This window comes from Neofelis nebulosa, chromosome 5 (assembly GCF_028018385.1).
Source record: "Neofelis nebulosa isolate mNeoNeb1 chromosome 5, mNeoNeb1.pri, whole genome shotgun sequence".
Taxonomy (NCBI): Eukaryota; Metazoa; Chordata; class Mammalia; order Carnivora; family Felidae; genus Neofelis; species Neofelis nebulosa.
In genome coordinates this window covers 157,154,323-157,177,089 of record NC_080786.1, presented here as the reverse complement: position 1 = coordinate 157,177,089, position 22,767 = coordinate 157,154,323, and the positions used below count along the sequence as shown (strand labels likewise).

Below are 22,767 nucleotides of genomic sequence, written 5' to 3'. Positions count from 1 at the left end.
GCTCACGGAGGCTCGCTTTTCTTCAGGAGCTACCTCTCGAGAGAAAGGGGCGGCACGTGGGCCAGGGACGTGCCGTGTCCAGAGGAAGCAGGTAGGCGTGCGGGGCCCTCCGTGTTGGCCCTAAGCCTGGTTACGCCACGGAAGGGTTAGAAGCCACATCACACCGCTAAACACCGAGTGCCGCATGCCGGGGAAAGCATGCAGGTTTGGGTGCGAAATCTGAAGCGTGAGTTTACACACGAGGTTGAACGGTGCGGCTGAAAACCAGCAGGCTGGAAAGACCCTATTTGGCTGGTCCTAGAGGCGTCTCGGGCAGAGACAAAGCAGCATGCAGAGAGTTACTTATCCGTCACCCCAGAGAGGACACAAATCGGTAGCCACGTGGGCCCGGACAGATGGGAGCCTCCCAAACCGCACGTGACTGAGCCCACTGCTGTTTCTTCAGATCAGCCACAACGCTCGGGAACTACATGGGCGGAAGGAAGGGTTCCCGAGCCACGGTGCACGAGGAGGGGTCCCGGGCACGGACAGCTAGAGACCCAGAACGCGTCAGTGAGCATTCCTGCACTGTTTACAATGGAGTGCTGCTCACGCCGTTTTCTGTTGGTCTTTAGCGGTCTGTGGATGCAGAGCTCGTGTCTACGAGAGGCTGTGCTTCCTGAGGATGGGCTGGAGGGGACACAGGAAGGACGCGGCCACCAGGCCCAGTACGGCCGGTGCCACTTCTTCCTTCGGATTAATCGCAAACGAGGACGGGCTCTCTTTCTGACCGGCGAAGCCCTTCCCCAGGGCCTCCTCACCTGCATGCAGTGGGGACTGTCACTGATGCCACCAGAGTCCCCGGGTGCTGCTAGCTGCCACAGAGTCATCAGGAAATGCCACAGGCACCTTAGAAGCCCCTGGAACTCGGGGGTGGGGGGGGCGGCAAAGAATCTGTGGTCCTCTCCCCAGCTGGACACGGTGCGGGGGGGGGGTGCGCCCACAACCCAAACTCCACTCGCCGGGCGGACCAGACGCGGCACCTGGTGCCTGAGAGGCAAGCCGCCCGTGGTCCCCAGGCTTGGAGCTCAGCCCGTGGGGTGCTTGTGGGGGGCCTCCCACCGCGCCTCCAGCGAGGGGGGGGGGGCAAGGGCTCCGGAGGCGCACGGAGCGGCAAGCTGGCCCGGTAGACGGGGTCTGCCCACGTCGCCCGCGCTCCCCGGCCCACCGCCCCTCGTGGAGGGCGCCAGAGTCCGGGCCCTGAGCCACCCCCCGCCGTGGCCGGCCGGCGCCGTCCAAACACGCGGCCTCCACGTGGACGTGATGTCAGCCACCAACGATGTTGAGTTGTGGGCGTGAAGGAAAAGAAAAGAAGGAAAGCACTATTCTGCGATTTATTAATTTTGAAAATTAAAGGAGCCCCCTCTCCGTCTCCTTCTAAAGCGGACGAAAAGCAAAATCCATCCCCCTCCAAAAAGAAACAAAAAACAGAAAAACAAAAAACAACCCCCCCCAAACGTCCATGGTGAGGTTTGGTTGCTCTCAAGGTCTGGGCACCAAATGCACGGGCTCATCTGTGTTAGATCAGAAGGGAATCACCAAGACTTAAGACCTACGCCCGCCCTCAGCCCCCATCGTACCCGGACCCCGCACGGCCCCTCCAGTGGCTCTGGGAGGAGGGTGCCCGGTACGTAGTCATTTCAGGGGGAGAGAACTTCTCTGGCCAAGGAGAACCATGAATTACAAGGTACAAGACCTCAACCTGGGCCTTCTAGGGACCGCATGCACACAGGAGTGCCCTCCCACCATTCTCAAGATGCTTTAGGTGTTAGTGAGTTAGCACAGGACACAAACACGGAAGCCGGTTGCAGCATGCCACAGGAGAGCAGACTAACCCGAGGTGGCCCCCCCTGCAGCGGGGGGAGGGCGGGGTGCTCTCACACAGAACCCAGCAGCGTCCTGGTCCTAGAGACCGCGTGCTGTCCCCAGAGAGCCTCCCAGAATACACACTTAGGGCTGATGCAGAGGCACTTGTCCAATTTAGTCTATATTTTCTCCATGCCTCTTTCCTCCGCCTTTTCTCTTAGAAAATCCAACCTGCCTCTATTCAGCACGCTGGCTCCAGTGCACCAGGGCTAACTAACAGCCGTTACTTTTCCTTCCTTTGCTAAAAAGAGGGAACAACAACAAAAAAAAAGGCGAGGGGGGTGTGACTTGAAAACAGCACGCGGGAGGCTTAAGGAAGAAGTCTGATGCAAGCGGGTGGACAGCGGGATGCTTGGGACGAGCCTGGGGAGAGGCCTGCTGGGGAGCCCCACGCCCAGGGCTGCAGCGAAGTCGGGACCCTGGCAGACACCCCACAGCAGGGGGAGCTGAGGCGGGGCAGTGCTCCCAGGCTCCCAGGTGAAGCCTGCGCAAGGAGGTGCCCACCCCCGCCCCGGGCACCCAGGCACCTGCTCGGGGAAGGGAGGGGGGGGCCACCACCTCTACCTCTCAGGGAGACGAGAGCCATGAACAGACCAACAGTAAAAATAAAACCCCTAGGAGCCGACGAGCTCCCAGGGAACAGTCTCCAACCGCCTCCGGAAGAGAGGAGGTCTGGTGGGGACATTCTTTGAAACCAACATCCATCCAAGAGGCCCGTGGGCTGCAGGGCAGCTGTCCCCGGGGCTGGCGGCAGGGGTGCGGCCCAGTAGAGGGGCTGACGACTGAGCAGGGAAAAAGAGGGACAGAGGTCTCAGGGGGCAGATCACTTTAGAAACGGATGTAAAGTGCTTCCACACAGGCTCAGGGAGGAGCCAGGCAGCCGGGGTGGGGCGTCCCCACCGCCAGCTCAGGGGCACCTGTCTGGCCACCTGGCGCTCGGCCCGCCCTGGTCACCCAAGAACACGCGGCGGGAAGTGTGAAGACAGGACGGGCAGGTGCTTTGTGGGCCTGGGGGCTGACATGTCCTCGTTCCCGGGAGGGACGGGGAGGGTTTGCTGGGGTCAGGGGAGGAGGCGGGGGGGGGGGGGGCAGGGGGAGTTCCCCAAATAACTGGTAAAAACCAAAAACGGATCTAAGTTTAAGAAGAGAAAGCAGCCGAAGGCTCCCTCTGGCAGGCAGAACTCTTGCGAGGTCGCGGTGGGGTGGGACCCGGCCCCCGGCAGCGGTGGGCCCGCACGCACGGCGCCCTCGGAGCCTGGCTCGTGGGACACTGGGACCCCGCCCGGGGTGCCGCTGGCGTCATCGTCCGCAGGCCTTCCGACGGCTTTACTCTTGGCTCAAGGTTTATTGGTTGATATTAGTCACCAGTTAATACGAAAAATAGTTTCTAAGTGTCTTTTCCTCCGATCTGGGTGCGTGGTTCTGTTTTTAATTGAGTTACTGGACACCGCCGTCGGGTTACGTGTGCGCCACCACAGCCAGGAATCACTCCTTTTTCTTAAATTCTTGGTTTCCGTAGCTAGAGCCTTTTTCTATTTCAGTCACTCCTATTAGCCGGCGGACTCCAAAGGAAGCTTTGAAATAGGAAAGAGGCAAGGTCAGACTGATGGCTTGGCCGTCCCGTGAGGGAACTCGCTACTGGGCAGGGTCCCGAGGGGATGGCAGGCCAGCCCTCTCCCCTCCCCCGGCCCCTCCCACTGCCGTGCTCAGCCCGTCTGGGGGGGAGTGATGGCCTCCGCTCCTCCAGCGACAGGAGGTGGGTGCGGGCCTGGTGGGGGCTGCACTGCCCTGTGAGGTGCCCAGGGACAGACTGGGTGCCCGTCCCTCCGACAAGGATACCTGGGCGGTCCTGAGCGCCCACGATTCTGTCCGGGACAGTAATGACCATGTCCTCAGAGACCCTCAGACCATCAAGCCCCCCCAAGCCCCCCAAACCCGAACGCAGAGTAGCTCAGGGACTCCCCACAGGCGCCTGCCCAGTTCAGCACAGGATGCCACGAGAGCACGTGGCCCTGGGACCTGGCTGTGGTCTCCACGACCCTGTGGCTTAGTGGACAGAGCCCGCCCTCTGAGGCCAAAAGGGCTCCAGGTGCACCCAGCTCCCTGCGGAGCTCTGCGGCTGGCGCTCAGAAGATCCCCGACCCTGAGCTGTGCTATCATTCGCGTGCGTTACCTGCCCCCACAAACCCCAGGAACGTCAGGATCAGGAGGGGGGAACCACTCGCAAAGACGCCGAAGACACAGCTGAAAAGAGGAGACAGCAGGACCGTGGCCCAGAAGAGGAAATTCAGAAGCGTCCACGGCCTTCTGGCAGGTTTGAACTGCTCTCCTGGAAACACGCCCTTCTGGTTATACATCTCCTGCAACGCGTCCTGAAAGAGTCAACGACAGTGGCCGCTGTACTGACCAGTACTGACCACGGAAACGGACTCAGTCTACCACAGTTCCGCGTAAAGAAAGCGGCGAGCCGTGAGTGCGCGGCAGATGTGGGACGGTGTGTCCTTTGCGGAGCCCCTGGGCTGCTTGTGTCAAAGCTCAAAGCCAGCCAGGCACAGGCAGTCACCTCCGCCTTGACCTCATCGCCTCCTGCTACCTTCTGAAGGCGGGGCAGGTGGGGCACGGCCTTGACCTGCCTGGAGCCCAGTCGTGCACCTGCCACAACGCATCCCCCTGCCCCCAGGTCTCCCAGGGGAGGGGCTCCTCCCGTGTCCAGGACATCCTTTCCTGCAGGCACCTGTCTGCTTCCCAGGGAGGGGGCGTGGCTCCTCTCCGGGCTGCTGGTCCCGCCCACTGCCCTGTCTAACCGGGAGGGCTCAGGCCCACCCCCTGTCGACACCCACCCGGGAGGCAGGATCCTGCTTGCAGGGGTGGGGGAGGAGGAGGGAGGCGGCCAAGCCCGCCTGCTGTCCTGAGGGAGGACCTGTACAAAAGCCTGGTGCTCGTGGCCACCGCGGCACGTACACACCCGCTCCTCCCGGGCGGAGGCGGCTCTGCACCGTTCTGAACGGGGCCCCCGGCGGGAAGCATGTGCCAGTGTGCACATGCACTCGGCGTGTGGCCCTGGCCCGCGTTTCAGGGGGAACGGCACTCACCCACGGCACACAGGAGCATTCAGACTCGGTCACATTGGGGCTGTCTCACTGAGACGAAACGCTGGGCCCGACCCGCCAAGGCGGCCTCTTGGAGCTGGCTCTCGGAGCTCCTGCCCTCTCCTCCCGACCCTCCCCTGCCCCGCATGCTCCCTTCCTTGCAAACCTCTGCTCAACATGCTGGCGCTGGCGAGGATCCCAACCGCCAACGCCTGCAGACCCCTGACCTCATCCCCCCGAAGCCTGGCGGCGGAGGGGCCCCGGGGCCACGGGCCCAGAGCGCACATTCTAGGAGGGCTCGAGTGGCCAGGAGGCAGGAGCACTGGCCTCAGGGTACCACTTCCTGACCGTGCAGCAGGCGCGCAGACGGCGTGAGGGCAGGAGGCCCGGAGGCCCAGGGACGGCTCCGCCTGGCACCCGCAGCCCCGTCTCCACATCTGCAGAATGGGGAAGCCGCGGGCACGACCTCTGTACTCCGCTGGTGAGAGCGTGGTCCGTTCCTAGGTTATGACCGGAGGTAGCCGTGTAAGGTGTCAACGTCTCTCGGAGGCTGTTTGTGGCATCGGGATCCAAGTGCTGAGCCTGGTCACTGCAGGGGGCCAGCCGGACCCTCTACTCACACGACCCGGGGGGCAAGGGGCCTCTCACGCTCAGCGTGAACTGGGCGTCTCCTCGAAGCACAGCTTAGAAACATTTCGCAAAGTGAGTAGGCTACGCCAACGGTGACAGCACGAGTCCGTGTCTCCAAGAAACGCGCAGCACAGAGCGGGACACGACCTGACTGTTCGCAGAGGACAACAGGCCGTCACCCGTGGCGCAATGCCAGAAGAGGGCATTTAAGCGGAGAGAACTGGGGTGCCCGGCTGGCCCGGTCATTGGAGCGGGACTCCTGATCTTGGGGTCGTGAGTTCGAGCCCCACGTCGGGGGTGGGATTTATTAAATTAAAAAAAAATTTTTTTTTTTTTTTTCAACATTTTTTATTTTTTATTTTTGGGACAGAGAGAGACAGAGCATGAACGGGGGAGGGGCAGAGAGAGAGGGAGACACAGAATCGGAAACAGGCTCCAGGCTCCGAGCCATCAGCCCAGAGCCCGACGCGGGGCTCGAACTCACGGACCGTGAGATCGTGACCTGGCTGAAGTCGGACGCTTAACCGACTGCGCCACCCAGGCGCCCCCCAAAAAAATTTTTTTTAAAGATCTTCTAAAAGAAAAGGAGTGAATTAAATCTACATACGTCAACGCTGACAGACATAAAAACGATGGTGACCGGAGAAAAAAAAACAGACAGCACACGGTATGCAGTCCTTACTGTAAAATACATGTGACAGGAAGGACAGCCGAGCCTACCGTATTAGTATATGTCTCGATACTCGAGAAAAACATGGCAGATAATATAAAAATACCCCAAAAAGTCGTGGATGTCAAAACTTGTCGCTTGGTGCATTTGCACCAGGTGATCTGGGGAGGTACACCTGGGAGCCGGAGATGAGGCCCCCGCTCCGTCCCCTCCAGGGTCACCATGCTCCCCCCACGCCGATCACACACACGCTCAACGGGCACGCGTGCGAGACGCGCTGGCAGCCTCCCGTGAGGGGCGTCATACGTCCCCCACACACCGCGGCCGGCTCTCTCGGTACACCACATCCCCAAGGTGTAGCCGTGTTGATGGTCCGCAGTTCGTTCGCGCGGATGGAATCGCAGCGAACGGAAGCACACACACTGGGTCCCTATTTCCCAGTAACGCGCCACCAGGTCACGGCTCATCTCGTGCTGCGCAGATGCCGTTGCTCACAGAGGTCTGTGGCAAGAGTTTCAAACTCTTTGATGCGGACCTAGATTCAGGGACGCATTCCCCGCTTCCAGCTGGTGGGTGCCAGGTCTGCCTTTCCACCGACCCGAGACACACACGCCGTACGGATTCTGCACGCAGGCTGCGTTTCTCTTCGGGAGAGAGCTGTGTTCTTGGAAATCCCGCGTTCCGTCTAAGTTTTCAAATGTACGGGCATTAAGCTAGAGATGCTAACCATTGTCCTCTGCTCTCTGGTCAGCTCACCTTTCTGTCTCTACTGATGCAATTACGCTTCTAACTGGTCGGTCTTGCCTGGGGATTTCTAGATCATTAATATTTTCACAGGAAAAGCATGCGGTACAGCTGATTCACTCCTGTGGCTTTGCTTTCCGTCACTATGACGTATGCTGTTTTTATTACTTTCTTTTTTCTATTTTGTGTGTGCTCTGTTTGTCTACGTGTATTCACGTATAATGTATGCACGTGCCAGAGTGCTGTGTGCGGTTACTGTGAGGACAAAACGTGTGTAAGACATTTAGAAGAGGTTCTGATACACAGTAAGACGTGTGTCTAATGTCAACGTGACGGTCATCCCCTCCCGGGGAATCGGTCTTGTCTCTCCGGTTGTTCTAAGAGCTCCTGGTTGTCTTTGGTGTTCTGCAATTTCAGTGATAATTGGGGAGTGGATATCTTTTCACTTACCCTGTTCCAGACTTGTGGCTCTTGAACCCGACGAGTGCTAGGAGCTTGACGGCGGCCTTCTGACCCCTGCTCCTCACCACTCCTGCCTCTTTCCAGACCCACCAGCAGTTCTTTTCTGGACCTCTCACTTTGCCCTCCGTGTTTCCTGTACTTCCTTTTATGTTTGCACTTCCTCTTGCTACCTTCCCAGGAATTTCTTCTCCGTCTTCCACTTTACTAATTGTGTCTTCAGCTGTATCAAATCTGCTGTTTAATCTACTAATTAAGATTTTACTGTCAACAGCTAGATTTTTCCTGCCTATAAATTCGACTCGGTTTTTCTTAAATCTGCCTTTTTTTCTGCAGATCCTTCCCTTCTCTTTTCAGTTCCTTCTTTGTGCCCCATCGCTTCGGACACACTGATTTTAGTCTCTGACAGTTCCACTGGCTACAGTTTTTGGAGAGTTTATCTCTTCAGTTCTTTGTGCGCCCTGCCCATGTGGTCTGCTTATGAGCTCCTCCCCGACGGAATTTTCCCGGTGGAAATCGGGAGCAGCTGAGGTTCGGAGGAACGTCCCTCCGGTCCTGCGTGGGCTTCTCTCAGGAACTCTAGTGATTTGCCTAGAACCACTTGTGTTGATATTTTGGTTCTATTCTCCTTGAGCTGTGTCGCTAGCATAGCCGTTCGAGGGCAGACCCGTGGTTACGTGTTATCAGGGAGCCCTTGTTCAGACCAAGAGGAGAAGGGGGAGCGTCAGAGCCATTTCCCTGCGCTGGAAAGTAGGTTTCTTTCAGTTCACCGTGGGGGAGGGAAACTCTCAGAGGGTCCTGAGGCCTGGATCTCAGGATCTCAGGGACCTGGCATGAGATCAAACCCTGATCTTCTGTTCCGGGTAGGCGCTAAAAATCAAGACTCCAGGTGGAGGGGACTCGCAAAACCCGCTGGTGGAGCACGGCATTCCCGGGTCACAGGCTCGCCCCCTGCTTTTCAGCTCAACCTCCTTTTTGGACCCTTAGAGATTTCCCAGATTTTCTTAAGAGCTCGTCAGTGCCTTTAAAAGGGTACTTGTTGAATGCAGAAAGGACTTTCTCATTCTCTAAGCCTCCCACGATGCTGAAGATGAAGATCTAACGTCCTGCCCACGTACGGAAACCAAGCTGGCAGGGCGTTCAGGGCAGGGCGTGCTACCGGGGAATGGAGAGGGAAGGACCGGGGTGGGTGGCATAAGGATAACCTCATGTCACCTGTGGCGTGCACACGTGCGCGCGTGCACGCGCGCACACACACACACACGCCATATATATATGTGGAGGCTACAGATCTATACCTTCTTTTACACGAAAAAAGGAAACAAAAGTGACAGAATGTTAACCATCCACGGTTGTAGAAGCACCGTGTTATCCTCTACACTCGTCTCTAGAGTGTTGATTTCTCACAAGAAAATGTTAAGAATAAAGAGGGTAGAAGTGTTCGAGGACTGCAGACGCCCCGCCCCCGTCTCCAGAAGGTCCCACCTGCCCTGCGAGCCGCCCCTTCCAGACCTCTTCACGAGCCCCCGGGGAGGAAAGCTGAGTTACCTTCTCCTGGTACAGTTTGTGGAGCCACTGAGCTGCTTCCTTTTCATCCAGCGGGATCTCTTCCAGAGGGAATCTCCTGTTTTGTTAAGATCGAGAGCAAAGTGGCTCACTGTTGGATGGCATCGCACAGAAAAGGGGACACAATCGTGGCACAGCTCGGTTATTCTCTGCCCCCTCCCCCCGCCTTTTCTGGTCACGCCTCACTCTCAATTCCTAAAAACACACAAATGTCGAAGGCGTCCACCCGGGCACAGTGGAGCGCCTGGAGCCCTGCGGGACCGCGGGGGCCCCGGAGGGAGGGCCGGGAGACCATTCACCTTCGAGACAAAGCCAGCGACTCTCACGAGGGGCTCTCCTGAGCAGATCGTGCCCCGTTCCCACTGTGGAGGGCGGGCATTTGTGGGCTGCAGCAGGAGTTTGGGTCTTAATGGTTTGTTCTTTGGAAATAGTCAGAACTGAGAGTGTCTTCCACTAGGCCAAGAAAATTATGTATCTCACAAACGAAAGCTACGTGCTCCAAATACGAAAAGCAATAGAGACTCAGGACTTCAATCTTCACTCACAGACAGCTGACTCCAGTGAAGACACGAACTTATTTACGAAAGTGATCAGCAGCCGCATTACCGGCCCTGGAGCCCGGGTGTCCAGCTGGGGAGGGGAACCGAGGCAAGGACGGGGACCCGCGGCAGCCGCGGCACCTGAGATCGCCAGCAGGGGGCGCCGGGGCCCACCCAGCAGGCCAGAGTAAGGGCGGCCCTGGGAGAATCTCTGTGGCTGAAGGCATCCTCACCCTGTCTCTAAGAAAATGGAGAACTTTGCTTCTGCGGATTAGACCTCCCGATCTCCCCCCGTATTTGAAAGGAAAACGGCAAAGTTTTATAAGCACGTGTGCCGTCAGATATGGGAGTGACGCGGGGGCCGCACGACAAGCAACCTCTGGGTGGCTCTGTGGACCCCCAAAGTTCTTGGGAACTGGTGTGCCACAGGTGAGGACACGAAGTTCCGAAGGGGGCTGTCTACAGAGGGAGGGCTGCTAAGGGCTTCCAACTCACTCGACTGCCCTCCCTGGCTGTACATCCACATCCCAGAGTGGATGCCGCAGCCACGTTCTATCACAAGGCGGCCACGTGCAGTATGAAACGTATAAAATAAGGACTCAAAATGGTGCTAAAAATAAAGATAAAGACGGGCATCTATCTCCTGGCGTCGACTCAAGCCTCTTCAAGGCTTCTGCCCCAAGGGCCAGCACAGACACCGGGAGCTCGGGCCACCACCACCAAATGCCCCTGACCTTGCCCCCAGCACAACTTCACCGGGAGGGGACAGGAGGTGGGGTCAAAGGGGAAAGCCCCCTCGGGCCAGGAGAACTTTGGCTGGATTATAAGCACGTTTTACACTCGTCGGAATCCTGCTTTTATTCAAAATACCCCAGTGGCAAGTATCACAAAACAGGAAGTTGAAGCCTTTAGAAGCTCTAAGCACATATCCATTACGAGATTAGGTAAAATATCACTCCATGCCTTTTGCAATAAAGGGCATGACAAACAGAGGAAGGAACGGGTCTCCTCCTGCTGGTGGGGGGCGGGGGGGCACCGTCCACTCGGAGAGGCAACCGGTGCGGCGGCCGTGGGCACCGGCCTGGGGCTGGACCGCAGAGTTCCCCCAGCTCCTTCACCCGCCAGCTCGGACCCCGGCGGCCGAGAGGCACCCCTGACTCCCCGGGGACCGGCTAGGTGAGGGAGGACACAGAGCCCGCCACTGTTGTCACTGCCCCGGACCACGGCATGTGTTCTGGTCGGAGTCACGGCCAGGGTCAGGTCAGCCCCAGATCAGCCACGCAGTCCCTGGTGGTCCTAGAGGCCTAAGGGCAAGGATCCCGGGCTCTCTCCCCACCCCAGGATGCAGCGAGGCCTTACACCTACTTCGAGCTCTGCTGCACACTTCAGAAGGAAAAAGCCTCCCGGCTTACTCTTCACATTCACAAAGTTACTCCTGGTGGGGAGGCTAGGTGTTGTCGTTTCAAACACGTACCTGCTCACGTTCTCCACACTCACCGGAGGGGGGCCTCTGACGAGGGCCAGCGTGACCGGCTAGACACCCAGCCGGTGCTGGCGGGTGTCAGACACAGGAGCTAATGGCCCCACGGGACCCGCCCACACGCCGGGGAAGGTCCTGCCCTCCCGGGCATTTGAAGGGACGGAGGGACGGACAAGTCTCCCCAGGGATATTCGGACAGAGAGCGGAGCAGGAGGGCGCGCATGGAATCACGCCCGAGCTGGCCTCACAGTCCCCACTAAGAGCATCGGCCCCTTGAGCTGGGACAGCTCACCCTTCTGTCGAGAGCAAGCCTGGTCACTGTCCAAGCTGAACCTCACTCAGCCCCTTTTAAAAAGAAGGGGTTGCTGCTCCCCCTGAGCTTCCAGAACATTCTGCCTTTACCCCCGCACCCACCCCTCCACCCTGCAGGAGGGGTGCTTGTGTCTGTCCCCACATCTGCAGTCCTGGGGAGAAGGCTGCCTCCACTGGGCGCAGGGAGGGCCCAGTGCCAGGGGCTGGGGAGGTGGGCGGGGGGGGCGGGGGGTGGCTGCCACTGGCGGGGACCCTCCCAGCTCACCTCACGCACATGTCTGCCTCGTACTTCTTCCCGTAGAGGATCCCCAGCAAAGACGGGTTCTTGTTTCCGCGGAAATTCAGTGTGACGTCATACACGGCTGCGACTGTAGGGAGAGGCGGGGGTGAGCCCTGGGCCAGGGCCGCAGCGCGTCCGCACCTGCCCCTGCGGCCGCACCACTCCGCCCCCGCATCCCTCGGCGCCCACCCCTGCACCACAGCATCGCTGGTGCCCACGCCGCACGGCACGCGCGCGCAGCTCAGCACCCGCACAACCCCGAACCCGCCCCGCACAGTCCTGCGCCCCACCGCAGGCTCACCTTCCTGCCACGTGGGTACGCGGGTCGAGTGCAGTTACTGACCGTTCGTGTCCAAATTTACTGTCTGGCTGCTTCCTACTTGCTCTGCTCTTTGTCCCCTCTCTTTGATCTTGCCTCCGTTGGGATTAATCAGGAACACATACGGTTCCCCTCGTAAGGTCTCCAGTTACACGCTTTTTCATCGCTTTGCTGATTCCCCACTAACTAGCGTTCCGTCGTGTCACAAAGGACACAACAGCCTCACACACGTTAACCCCACCCACTTGCCTCTGCCTGTATCTCACATGTCATTCGCGTGGCTCGGGGCAGGTCACTCTCCCATCCTGCTGCACGCAGAGCCCAGGGCAGGTGGCGGCCGCTTACCTGTCCCCCGGAGGCACTGGACCGCCGTGGTGAAGCCCTTGGTACGAGGCAGCAGGTGGTACTTGAGGGCGGGCAGCCCCTTGGAGGCGGCCACCTCCATGCTGACGCGGTGCTTCTTCTCCGTGAAGCGCGTGCCCTCGCAGTACAGGAGGAACTAGGACACGAGAGCACGGGGACGGAGGTTACCCCGGCGACAGGCCCCGGGGAACGTTCCCACCCACAAAGCGCGCGTCACTGGATCTGTCAAACTGCCGGCACACTCTAGCGACCAGCAAGTGGCATCGCTGAAAACGCCGTCCTGTTCAGGGCTGCGATCCACGCTCCAGCCACGCAGAGTCCCTCACCCCACGGCTAACGGCATTTCGCTCGTTCTCAAAGAATGCAGAACGCAACTTCCCGGAAGCAGGAAGGTGTCCCTGCAGCCTTCTGCCCCCCCTGAGCAGAAAACAGGCTTTCATCCCTTTGCCTTAACGTGAGGGTCAGAGGTGCTGAGAGGGGAGCCGCTTCTCAAAGAACTACCCTGCCAGAGACCGGAAAGAAAGACTAGAAAGAGAAACGCCGTTCGGGCGCCTGGGGGCCCAGTTGGTCAAGCGTCCGGCTCTCGTTCTCAGCTGAGGTCATGATCTCACGGTTCAGGAGTTTCCGGCCCCACGTCGGGCTCTGAGTGGACAGTGCAAGAGCCTACTTGGGATTCTCTCTCTCTCTCTCTCTCTCTCTCTGTGCCCTTCCCCTGCTCGCACGCGTGCTCTCTCTCTCTCTCCCTGCCCCGCTCAGAGTACACGCGCACTCACACAGGTGTGCACGGGTGCTCTCTCTCTCAAAAACAAACTAACTTAAAAAATAAAAAGAAAGAAACCATCTTCAAACCGACTGATATCTGTAATTTCAGATGGCCATCCCACCAAACCCAGGTGCCTGAAGGGTGGATGTTGTGAACAGCAGGGCAGATCTTCTTGGGGCCGAGGTACAAATGTATCCCCCAGAACCATGGGGTCCCTGGGTTTGGCTCCGCAACCTGGCTCCCCCCCGCCCCGAAGCTGCTCCCCGCAGAGAAGTCTCCTGAGGGGCCCCGCTGGGGACGCAGGAAGGGGCTCCCGTCTGGGCTGCAGCGGGTGGAGGAGGCGGCCCTGGAGGGACGCCCCGGCCTGCAAGTTCAGGTGCAGGAGAGCCCGTGGGCCGACAGCGGCTGGCTCAGGCCCAGGCCGCGGGGGTTCTGGGCACGGGCGGCCGACGGGCACTCACCCACATGTACTCGGGGTAGTCCGCCAAGCGCTCCAGCCCCCGGATGACGGTGTCCCGGTCTTCCTCCCACCTCCGCTTGCAGAACACGATCTCCAGGAAGTACCACGTCCAGCCGATGAGGGGGACGTACAGCAGCTCCCTCTTCGCCAGGACTTTGGAACTCTGGGGGCGGGATGGGGGGGGGGGGGCAGGTGGCGAGGGTCAGAACCTGCTCAGGCGCCCCGGACCGGCTGGGTGTCTGGGGACTTCGCCGTCAGGGAGGAGGCCGGGCTCTGAGCCTGGCCGCAGGTTTCAGTGTGACCCCAAGCACGCAGGCGCGCTGTCCCACAGGCGAGGAGGCTGGGGCGCAGGCCTGGTGGAGGGAGGGCGGCCGCCGTGGCCGCCGGGCCTGGGGCTGCCTGAGGGAGACCCGGGGCGGCCAGGCACAGAGGCTTTCTCTGCATCGTGCTCCTCGGCCTGCCTCGCGGGGCCCTTACCTGACACAGCTCAGCTGGCAGGGACTCTGGGTAAGCCTTCCCCAGAGGAAATGTCAAAAACCTGAGCTCAAGACAAGCCCCGGGGAGCTGTGGGTGCCCGGACCTCAGACTCTGGGAGCAGAGGGACCAGGGGCCTTCCTTTCCTGGGAAGGAAAACCCAGATACCAGGGACCCCCGCATGGCTCACCCCCAGCACCTCCCAGGACCCCCCATCCCTAACCCCCAACACCTCTTAGGACCCCCTATCCCTCACCCCCAGCACCTCCCAGGACCCCCTACCCCTCACCACCAGCACTCCCTGGACGCCACCCATCTTTCACCCCCAGCACCTCCCCGGGACTCCCGTGTGGCTCACCCCCAGCACCTCCCCGGACCCCACACCCCTCACCCCCAGCACCTCTTAGGACCCCCTACCCCTCAACCCCAGCACCTCCAAGGACCCCCTACTCCTCACCCCCAGCACCTCCCTGGACCCCCCCATCCTTCATCCCCAGCACCTCCCCGGGACCCCCCACCCCTCACTCCCAGCACCTCCCCAGAACCCCCCACCCCTCACCCCCAGCACCTCCCTGGACCCCCGTGTGGCTCACCCCCAGCACCTCCCTGGACCCCCCACCCCTCACCCCCAGCACCTATTAGGACCCCCCATCCCTCACCCCCAGCACCTCCCAGGATCCCCCACCCCTCATACCCAGCACCTCCCCAGAACCCCCCACCCCTCACCCCCAGCACCTCCCTGGACCCCCGTGTGGCTCACCCCCAGTACCTCCCAGGACCCCCCACCCCTCACCCCCAGCACCTCCCCAGAACCCCCCCCATCCGTCACCCCCCGCACCTCCCCGGACCCCGCCACCCCTCACCCCCAGCACCTCCCCAATCCGTCACCCCCAGCACCTCCCCGGACCCCCCCACCCCTCACCCCCAGCACCTCCCAGGATCCCCCACCCCTCATACCCAGCACCTCCCCAGAACCCCCCACCCCTCACCCCCAGCACCTCCCTGGACCCCCGTGTGGCTCACCCCCAGCACCTCCCAGGACCCCCCACCCCTCACCCCCAGCACCTCCCCAGAACCCCCCCCATCCGTCACCCCCCGCACCTCCCCGGAACCCTGCCACCCCTCACCCCCAGCACCTCCCCGGGACCCCCCACCCCTCACCCCCAGCACCTCCCTGGACCCCCCATCCTTCACCCCCAGCACCTTCCTTGGACCCCCCACACCTCACCCCCAGAACCTCCCTGGGACACCCACCCCTCACCCCTAGCACCTCCCCGGACCCCCCACCCCTCACCTCCAGCACCTCCCAGGACCCCCCACCCCTCATACCCAGCACCTCCCCAGACACCCCCACCCCTCACCCCCAGCACCTCCCTGGACCCCTCACCCCTCACTCCCAGCACCTCCCCAGAACCCCCCAATCCGTCACCCCCAGCACCTCCCCGGACCCCCCCACCCCTCACCCCCAGCACCTCCCAGGATCCCCCACCCCTCATACCCAGCACCTCCCCAGAACCCCCCACCCCTCACCCCAGCACCTCCCTGGACCCCCGTGTGGCTCACCCCCAGCACCTCCCAGGACCCCCCACCCCTCACCCCCAGCACCTCCCCAGAACCCCCCCCATCCGTCACCCCCCGCACCTCCCCGGAACCCCGCCACCCCTCACCCCCAGCACCTCCCCGGGACCCCCGTGTGGCTCACCCCCAGCACGCCAAACCGCTCGCACATGGTCCACCCGCAGAGGAAGTCGATTTCGAAGTTGTGGTTGAGGATGACCACCACGTGCTCCTTGCCGAAACGGTCCACCGTGGCCCGATCAGTGAAAAGCGTGCACTCCGTGCAGGACCACCACTCCAGAAGCATGACCAACTCTGCGGACACACGGAGCGGCGTGAGCGGGCGGGGGGCTGCGCTCGGATCCGGGCCCCCACTGCGGGCGGGCGCAGGCCGAGCCCGTGCCCCAGGGGACGTTCACAGAACGTCCATCCAGAGCGGGATTTCCTGCTGGAAATGAGTCTTGGCGCTTTATGTTTCATAAGTTAGATTTTCCAAAACTATAATTACCTTTTCTAAACAAAAGTCAGGGAGGGGCGCCTGCGTGGCTCAGTCGGTTAAGCGTCTGACCGTGGCTCAGGTCACGGTCTCACAGTTCATGGGTTCGGGCCCCGCGTCGGGCTCTGTGCCGACGGCTCGGGGCCCGGAGCCTGCTTCCGATTCTGTGTCTCCCTCTCTCTGCCCCTCCCCTGCTCACGCTCTGTCTCTCTCTCTTTCAGAAATAAGCAAACATTAAAACACGTTAAACGTAAGTCAGGTAGAAGACAAATTGGAAAGCAGAAGCAGAGGAAAGCAGTGATTTCTAAAATTGTGAAATGTCCAGGTGTGATTCCCACACGCGCTGTGATTTGAGGAACTGTCACATTGCAGCCGCCGACTGGGAGGGGAGAGGGGTGGGCGCACGCGCACAGTCAGCTGCGGGACTGCTGAGGTCAGCAGGGTGGCGGTGCTGAGCCACTGCCAGCCAGCGTGGGCCCACCGACCATGGCCAGGCGTCCCGAAAAAGGTGGCCGCACAGACCAGGAAGCCCGACTCGCAGGCTCAGGGTCTCCACGGGGCAGCCCCGTTCTTTCTCGGTACCAGCCCATCCGTCTTCTGAGGGGACCGTCCCTTGAGGATGGAGGGCAGGGCCTGGAGACTGGGCTCCAAGACTGACTTCCCAGGCCTCGGTGTCCCCATTTACAGACAGGAGAAAACAGTAGCTTCCTCGCAGGGGCCTCTGGAGGACTCAACGGGCTACAGCTTGTGACGTTAACACCCAAGAAGCAGAGAACCGAGGCTGGTTTCTCCTTCTGACGGGCGTCCCCATCAGCCCGGCCTAAAGTGGGGGCTTCAAAAGTTCGGCCCCCGGCACGCTCCCGATCGTGCAGCCTCTGGGGTCTCACCTTCCTCCGTGATGGGAGCTGGATGAGAAGTATGCCCCTCGGATGATACCTGAACTCACCAGCCGAAGTCCCTGCCACCCAAGGCGGGGTCAACAGAAGAGGCCACCTGTCAGAGGCTGACTCAGCACCCGTGAACCCGCCAGTCGTGGCCACGTCTATCCCACATTAGACTGCACTGGAGAAAGGCAGGGGCGTGGAACGACAAAGGATCCGAACACACACTTCTCCAAAGGTTACTCACAAGTGGCCAACGAGCACACAAGGAGACGCTCAGAATCGTCAGTCATCAGGAAAACGCACACCCGGGCCACAGTGAGACATCCCTTCCCGCTCATCAGGACGGCCACGGTCACACACAGACGGGGGCAAGTGTAGGCGAGGGCAGGAGACACTGGAGCCCTGCATGGTGCCGGTGGGGACGCAAAAACGGTGCAGCTGCCGTGGTTGGAACAGTACTGGGCGCGATCTCGGAACAGACAGGTGGGGAGACCCAACGACCCCACCCGGGGGGATCTGCCCGGGGGACACGAACGCAGATGTCCACGCAAAAGCCTGTGCACGCACGCCCACAGCCGCATTGTTCGTGACGGCCAGAAGGCAGAAACAACCCGAGCGCCCAGACTGCTGGACGGATGGGACACGATGTCTGTCCGCACCAGGTGATGTCATCCAGCTGCACCGTGGACGGGTCTTGAAAACATCGTGCTCAGTGTGAGTCTGTCTTCAAGGACCACCTGCTGCAGGAATGTCCAGAATGGGCAAATCCATGGACAGAAAGAAGCGTACTGACCTCAGCGACGAGGGGAGTGACCGTCGGTGGGCCGGGGTTCCTTTCTGGGCTGAACCCCAAAACCACTGGGCAGTATACTTTAAGTGGGTGAATTTTATCTCAGTAAAGCTGTTGACAAGAAAAGGAAAGAAAGAAGGGAGGCCACAAGGCCACTGGTGCATCTGGAAGCACATCCCCTGTGGACCGGGCTCCCCTGGCCCCCCCACCCCCGGAAAGCCGCACCCCACAGATGCCCACAGATGGACACTGAAGGTGTCCCGCTGTCGACTCCCGTGGACGACGCCGCTGGGAGCGCGGGCAGACTCTGCAACGCTTCCTCATCGTTAGCTTGAGAGGGGCCACTGATGCCTCAACCTCCAGACTCAGAAACGCCAAGGGCAGCGAGGGCAGTGCGCCAGCTGTGGGGTCCCCCACGTGGTCAACGTCCCGCGAATGCCGGCTTTCCCAGCCATCGCTGCGTTTCACGGAGGCATCCGGAACAGAGCGAGACAGTGCTCATCTAAGACTGACGCAGGACGCGGAATTTTCTAAAAAGGATCTTTTTCAAGGCCGTGTCTTCACTTAGGCTTGACAACGCGTGCCTCACTCACACTGGCACTTATAACGATGCCTACACACCCCTTGTGGCCACGACCGCTTCCCAGGACGGGCCTGGACAGCACACCGTTGGAAACCACGGCGCGGGCTCAGAACAGCCACCGGCCCTTCGTGCTGGCCGGTGACAGCGGTGAGGACACTGAGGCCCGGCCCGGCCACACTCTGCAGGCAGGCAGAGGACGACCACGTCCCGCCATGCTTTGGATCTCAAGGCGGCCACAAATGCAGGCGCGTCGCATCAGAACGGAGGGACGCGAGCACATCACCACCGCACGTAAGGCTTCTCCGGGTTCCCACGACCGCCGAGGGGAAGCACAGGGCAGCAGCCCGGATGCACAGAAGAGCCCTGTGGGGGGCGGCTGGGCACGTGGCACCCGCGTTTGCGCGCAAGGACACGGGTGGCGTCCCACAAGCAGATGCGCGCTGGCAGGCAGGCTTCCCCCTCCTAACGCAGCCCCTCGCCGTGGCCAGCACTGGGGACCTCCGCCTTTTTGATGGAGTGAGAGGTCTGACCCGGGAGTGACCAGACGGACGGACACCGGCCACCCTCTGTCGCTGTCCTGGAGATGGGCCCTATCAGAGGGTCGCCTGATGGAAGGCCGCTCTTTCCTGCCAGCCGTCGGTGGGCGGAGGGTCCCTGCCTGTGGTCCCGGCCGAGCTGGGGCGCATCTGGAATCAGCAGTTCTGCTGGTTGGCTCCTGAGCCCTCACTAATTTTTTTGCGGTTCCCTCCGTTCAGGTACATGCTTGCCCCTCCACGGCGAGCGAGCGTTCCCTGCTTACCCCAGCCCCGCAAGGAACATCGCTGCGCGGGTGCTCCCTGCATCAACTTCTGCTGTGAGGCTGGCGGTTTTCTCCTTTGCAGCCGGGAAGCTTCAGTCTCGGCCGGGTCGGCCGGGAACAGGCCATGTGGCTCCACGCGTGTGCCCCTAAGCTCTGTGGCCAGACGACAGTCATGCTGGGAACGCGGTGGTCAGCGGGAGGGCGCCAGGCCTGACGGGGCGGGGACAGGACCACACATCCAGCTGAACAGAAGGCAGGTCCGGGGGCACTGAGATTCCAGGGCTCTCCGTGCGCCCCCGGAATGTAGGGGAGCCTCCCACGCGGCCCTAACATGAGGAGGACTTGCCCCTGTATTTCAGGGTAACGTGGAGAACACCCCCAAATTCAGCAGGTGCCCTGGGGGCTCCCATGGCCTGGCACTCAGCAGCAGAAGGCCGGGCTGCTGGGGGGGGGGGGGGGGGACGGGGGTGAGGGGCCCCACCCAGCCCGCTTCACCCCTCCAGCACGTTTTCTCCTCTCCACGCTTTCCGCTACTTTGTCTGTTTTGCAAAAAAGGATTTGTCGTTGCTCGTTTAATCCACCTTGTTCTAATAGCTCTGAGGTTGGTCTGATGTCTGTTTCCCACCCTGCCCTCCCTTAGCCAAGTCCAATGGTGACATGGCCGCTCTCTTCCTGGCAAATATGAGAATGGAGGGCTGGTGGGGGTGGGGGACCGGAACACTGCGGCCCCCCCATCCCCACCCGGACCCCTGTTTCAGCCTCACAAACCGGGCATCACTATGTAACAGGATCGTTCAGAGGTACCTACTTGCCGTTTTCTCTGACTTCCTTCTTTCTTGCAGCTCAGCCCCTGTCGTGCTATCAGCTTTATTCTCACCAGAGAGAGTTTTCAGGTGCTTGTCCGTGGGCTGTGAGGGCTGCCACCGTGCATTGGCCTCTGGCTGTTCCTGACTTGTGCAGGCAGCTGGGCCAGGGTGGTGAGGCTCCCTCGGGGTCAAGGCCTCCCAGCCCCTGACTCGACCCCGCTGGGCCGAGACCAGGTCCATCTGTCCAGCCGGCAGGTGCCCGGCTTTCCTGTCTGGGTATTTGTACAGACTGCCCTTTGTCTCCGTGGGCTGTGACTTCCCTGGGGCAGGTCCACGTGTGGATTCTGTTTCTTTCCCTGTTGGGCATGCGCTGTCCCCCTAGAGCCACAGAACCACGTCTCCATCCATCCGGGGGCGTCCTCGGCCATCACCTCCCCCGGCGCTGCCTCCCCGTGTCCCCCCACAGACCTGCGCGTCCCCCCTTCCTTCTCGTCGCTCCCGTGTCACACTTCCCTGGCGGGGCTCCGCCGCACGTGTGCGCCCCGCGTGCCCGTCCCTCGTGAGCAGGGTCCAACGTGACGGAACACGCGTCTTCTAAGAGTTCACTTTAAAAACTACAATTACGGTTTTTATTTATACAAGTTCTGTTTGATTCTTTGTCACACCTGTCGCTGTCTGTCAGTCTTTTGTTCTCCTCGGACGGACCGTGAATTCCCATCTTATCTGTCTTGACAGATTCCTCAGGCCTAACTCGGAGCTACTGATCCCAAGAGGTGCCTCGAACGTGCTCCCCGTCCCCGCCGGCCACGGCTCCGGGTCCTGGTGTAGATCCAGCGTCCCCCCTCCCCTGCAGCGGGCCCAGCTGGGGCCCCAGGAAGGCAACCTCGAGATTCAGTGAGCACCCCGCTTTCTGCTGGGTGGAGGGGGCGGGGCTGAGAGGTTCCCTTACTTCCTGTGAACCCAGCCGGCTTTCTCCGGGACTGAGCTCCTTAGGATCCTGCTGGAGGCGGAGTCTACAATTTTGTTTTTATCGATTAGCATTTGCCCTTTGGGTGTGTGCTCACATCACGTCTTACGTTCATCAACAACTCATTGTATTTTTCACGTCAGAGGAATTCTGGTTCTCCCCCCACTCCACCCCCACACACAAATCGTGTCTCATCCAGAAAAGAAACCAAACCCTGGGCACTGAAGCTGCTACGTATGTAAGGCAAGAGAAAGCCACAGGCCGGCGTGCTGGCCTCGGCAGAGGTAGCGGGAGGTCACGGCCTCCTCGACGGGGCTCCCTTCTCTGCCCCGGAACCGGGAGGCGAATGGAGACCCACCTTTCCCCACACGGCAGGCACGCGGTGGCTATTACTCTCTCTTTAGTGGAAAAGAAACATGGTCTTACGCGAAAAAATGGAAACGGCACAAAGTCAGACGTGTAAATAAATAAACGTAAACCCTAAAAAAAATAAAAGGCAAAATAAACAGCAAAGAAGTAAAACAGAAAAGGAAAAAAGTAGAAGGCCCTCCTCCCTGCACTCCCTGACACTCAGTCTCCCGTTGACCCCTTGAGACCCTCTGGGCACGAACGGCCGTGTAGACGTGCACACACCTCACACACACGGTGTTCAAAAACACCAGCATGCCACGTACTTTGCGGGAGACCTTCCCTTTGCGCTTAAAAGCGTGTCTTAAGCAGCGCCAGGGTGGCTCGGTCGGTCGAACGTCCCACTCTTGGTGTCGGCTCAGGTCACGATCTCACAGTTCATGAGTTCGAGCCCCGCGTCGGGCTCCGCGCTGACGGTGTGGAGCCGGCTTGGGATTCTGTCTCTCTCTCCCCGCCTACCCCTCCCCTTGCGCATGCTCTCTCTCTCTCTCTCTCAAAATAAATGAGTAGACTTTAGGAAAAAAGGACGTTGAAGATGGTCCTCTATCAAGTCGAGAGATGGTCCCCGGTCGGTAACGGCTGTGCCAGGCGGACTCACCGTAGCCGGCCTCCACTCATGGGCACTGCGGCTGCCGCCACTTTTATGCTAATATAGAAATGACACGACGAGAATGTCTGTACGTATGTACTTCTGCAGATATCCCTCCAGGTACATCCTTATTTTGTGGGTTAATCGTCAGAAGTTGCCGCTGTTCGAGCTGTGGACGCCCGCTGGCGAGCTGCCCTCCTGACGTGTGCCTGGCTCCCCCCCACCCCAGGCCCCCGTGCGGCGTTCACCTCTGTCAACGGTGGGCTTTGTCGTCGAGGTCTGAACACGCACACGTGCATACAGGCCTCAGACACACACGTCCACACGCAGCTGTTTAACCAGGACGCAGGCAGGAGCCCTTCTCTTCCACAGAGAGACGCTCAGATAGGTACCAGAGGACAGGCCACCCGAGGGTGGCCTCACGACGCTCTGGTGACAGGCTGGCAGAGCACACGGGAGCCGACCCCGGCCCGTGAGCTGGCAGGGACGGGGCTGGGGGGTGCTGAGCTGAGTTGCATTTGTTCTCAAATATCCAAAACCCCACGTTAAACCTCAGGAAACTGGACTCTGCGGGTCCGAGCGGTCAAGTGCGGCAACGTCACCTGGGTCAGCCAGACCAAGAGTCGGGGGGGGGGGGGGGGGGGAGTGTCTTTCTGCTCGTGTCCTGGCCAGGAGCCAGCCCTGAGCACCTTGGAGCACCCCCCCACACCCCCCAATTCCCAGCCCGGGGGTCGCCGGCCAGGCCCCCGCCTCCCGGTCACGTCATCGGAAGCCTTCGCCACCCCCGGGGGCCCCTGCCCGTTACGGCGCGCCGTGTGTGGGGTTCATCCGGCAG

The 22,767-nt window shown here is 60.6% G+C and overlaps 1 protein-coding gene across 6 annotated transcripts in view; it reads right to left on the bottom strand.

Moving 5' to 3' along the window:
- Window positions 1–1,359: 1,359 nt before the first annotated feature.
- Window positions 1,360–22,767, bottom strand: part of AGPAT3 (1-acylglycerol-3-phosphate O-acyltransferase 3) — an 82,675-nt gene continuing 61,267 nt past the window's right edge. For 5 of the 6 annotated variants that reach the window (XM_058732159.1, XM_058732162.1, XM_058732163.1 and 2 more), the window contains exons 3-9: window positions 15,756–15,925; window positions 13,581–13,742; window positions 12,339–12,492; window positions 11,660–11,762; window positions 9,046–9,121; window positions 4,079–4,277; window positions 1,360–3,479 (exon numbers count right to left, since the gene is read on the bottom strand). In XM_058732159.1, coding sequence (XP_058588142.1) covers window positions 3,391–3,479; window positions 4,079–4,277; window positions 9,046–9,121; window positions 11,660–11,762; window positions 12,339–12,492; window positions 13,581–13,742; window positions 15,756–15,925 — 953 coding nt within the window. In that variant the 3' untranslated portion in view covers window positions 1,360–3,390. Of the gene's footprint in view, window positions 3,480–4,078; window positions 4,278–9,045; window positions 9,122–11,659; window positions 11,763–12,338; window positions 12,493–13,580; window positions 13,743–14,056; window positions 14,261–15,755; window positions 15,926–22,767 lie in introns of those variants that run through there. The other variant, XM_058732164.1, reaches the window with a different exon arrangement.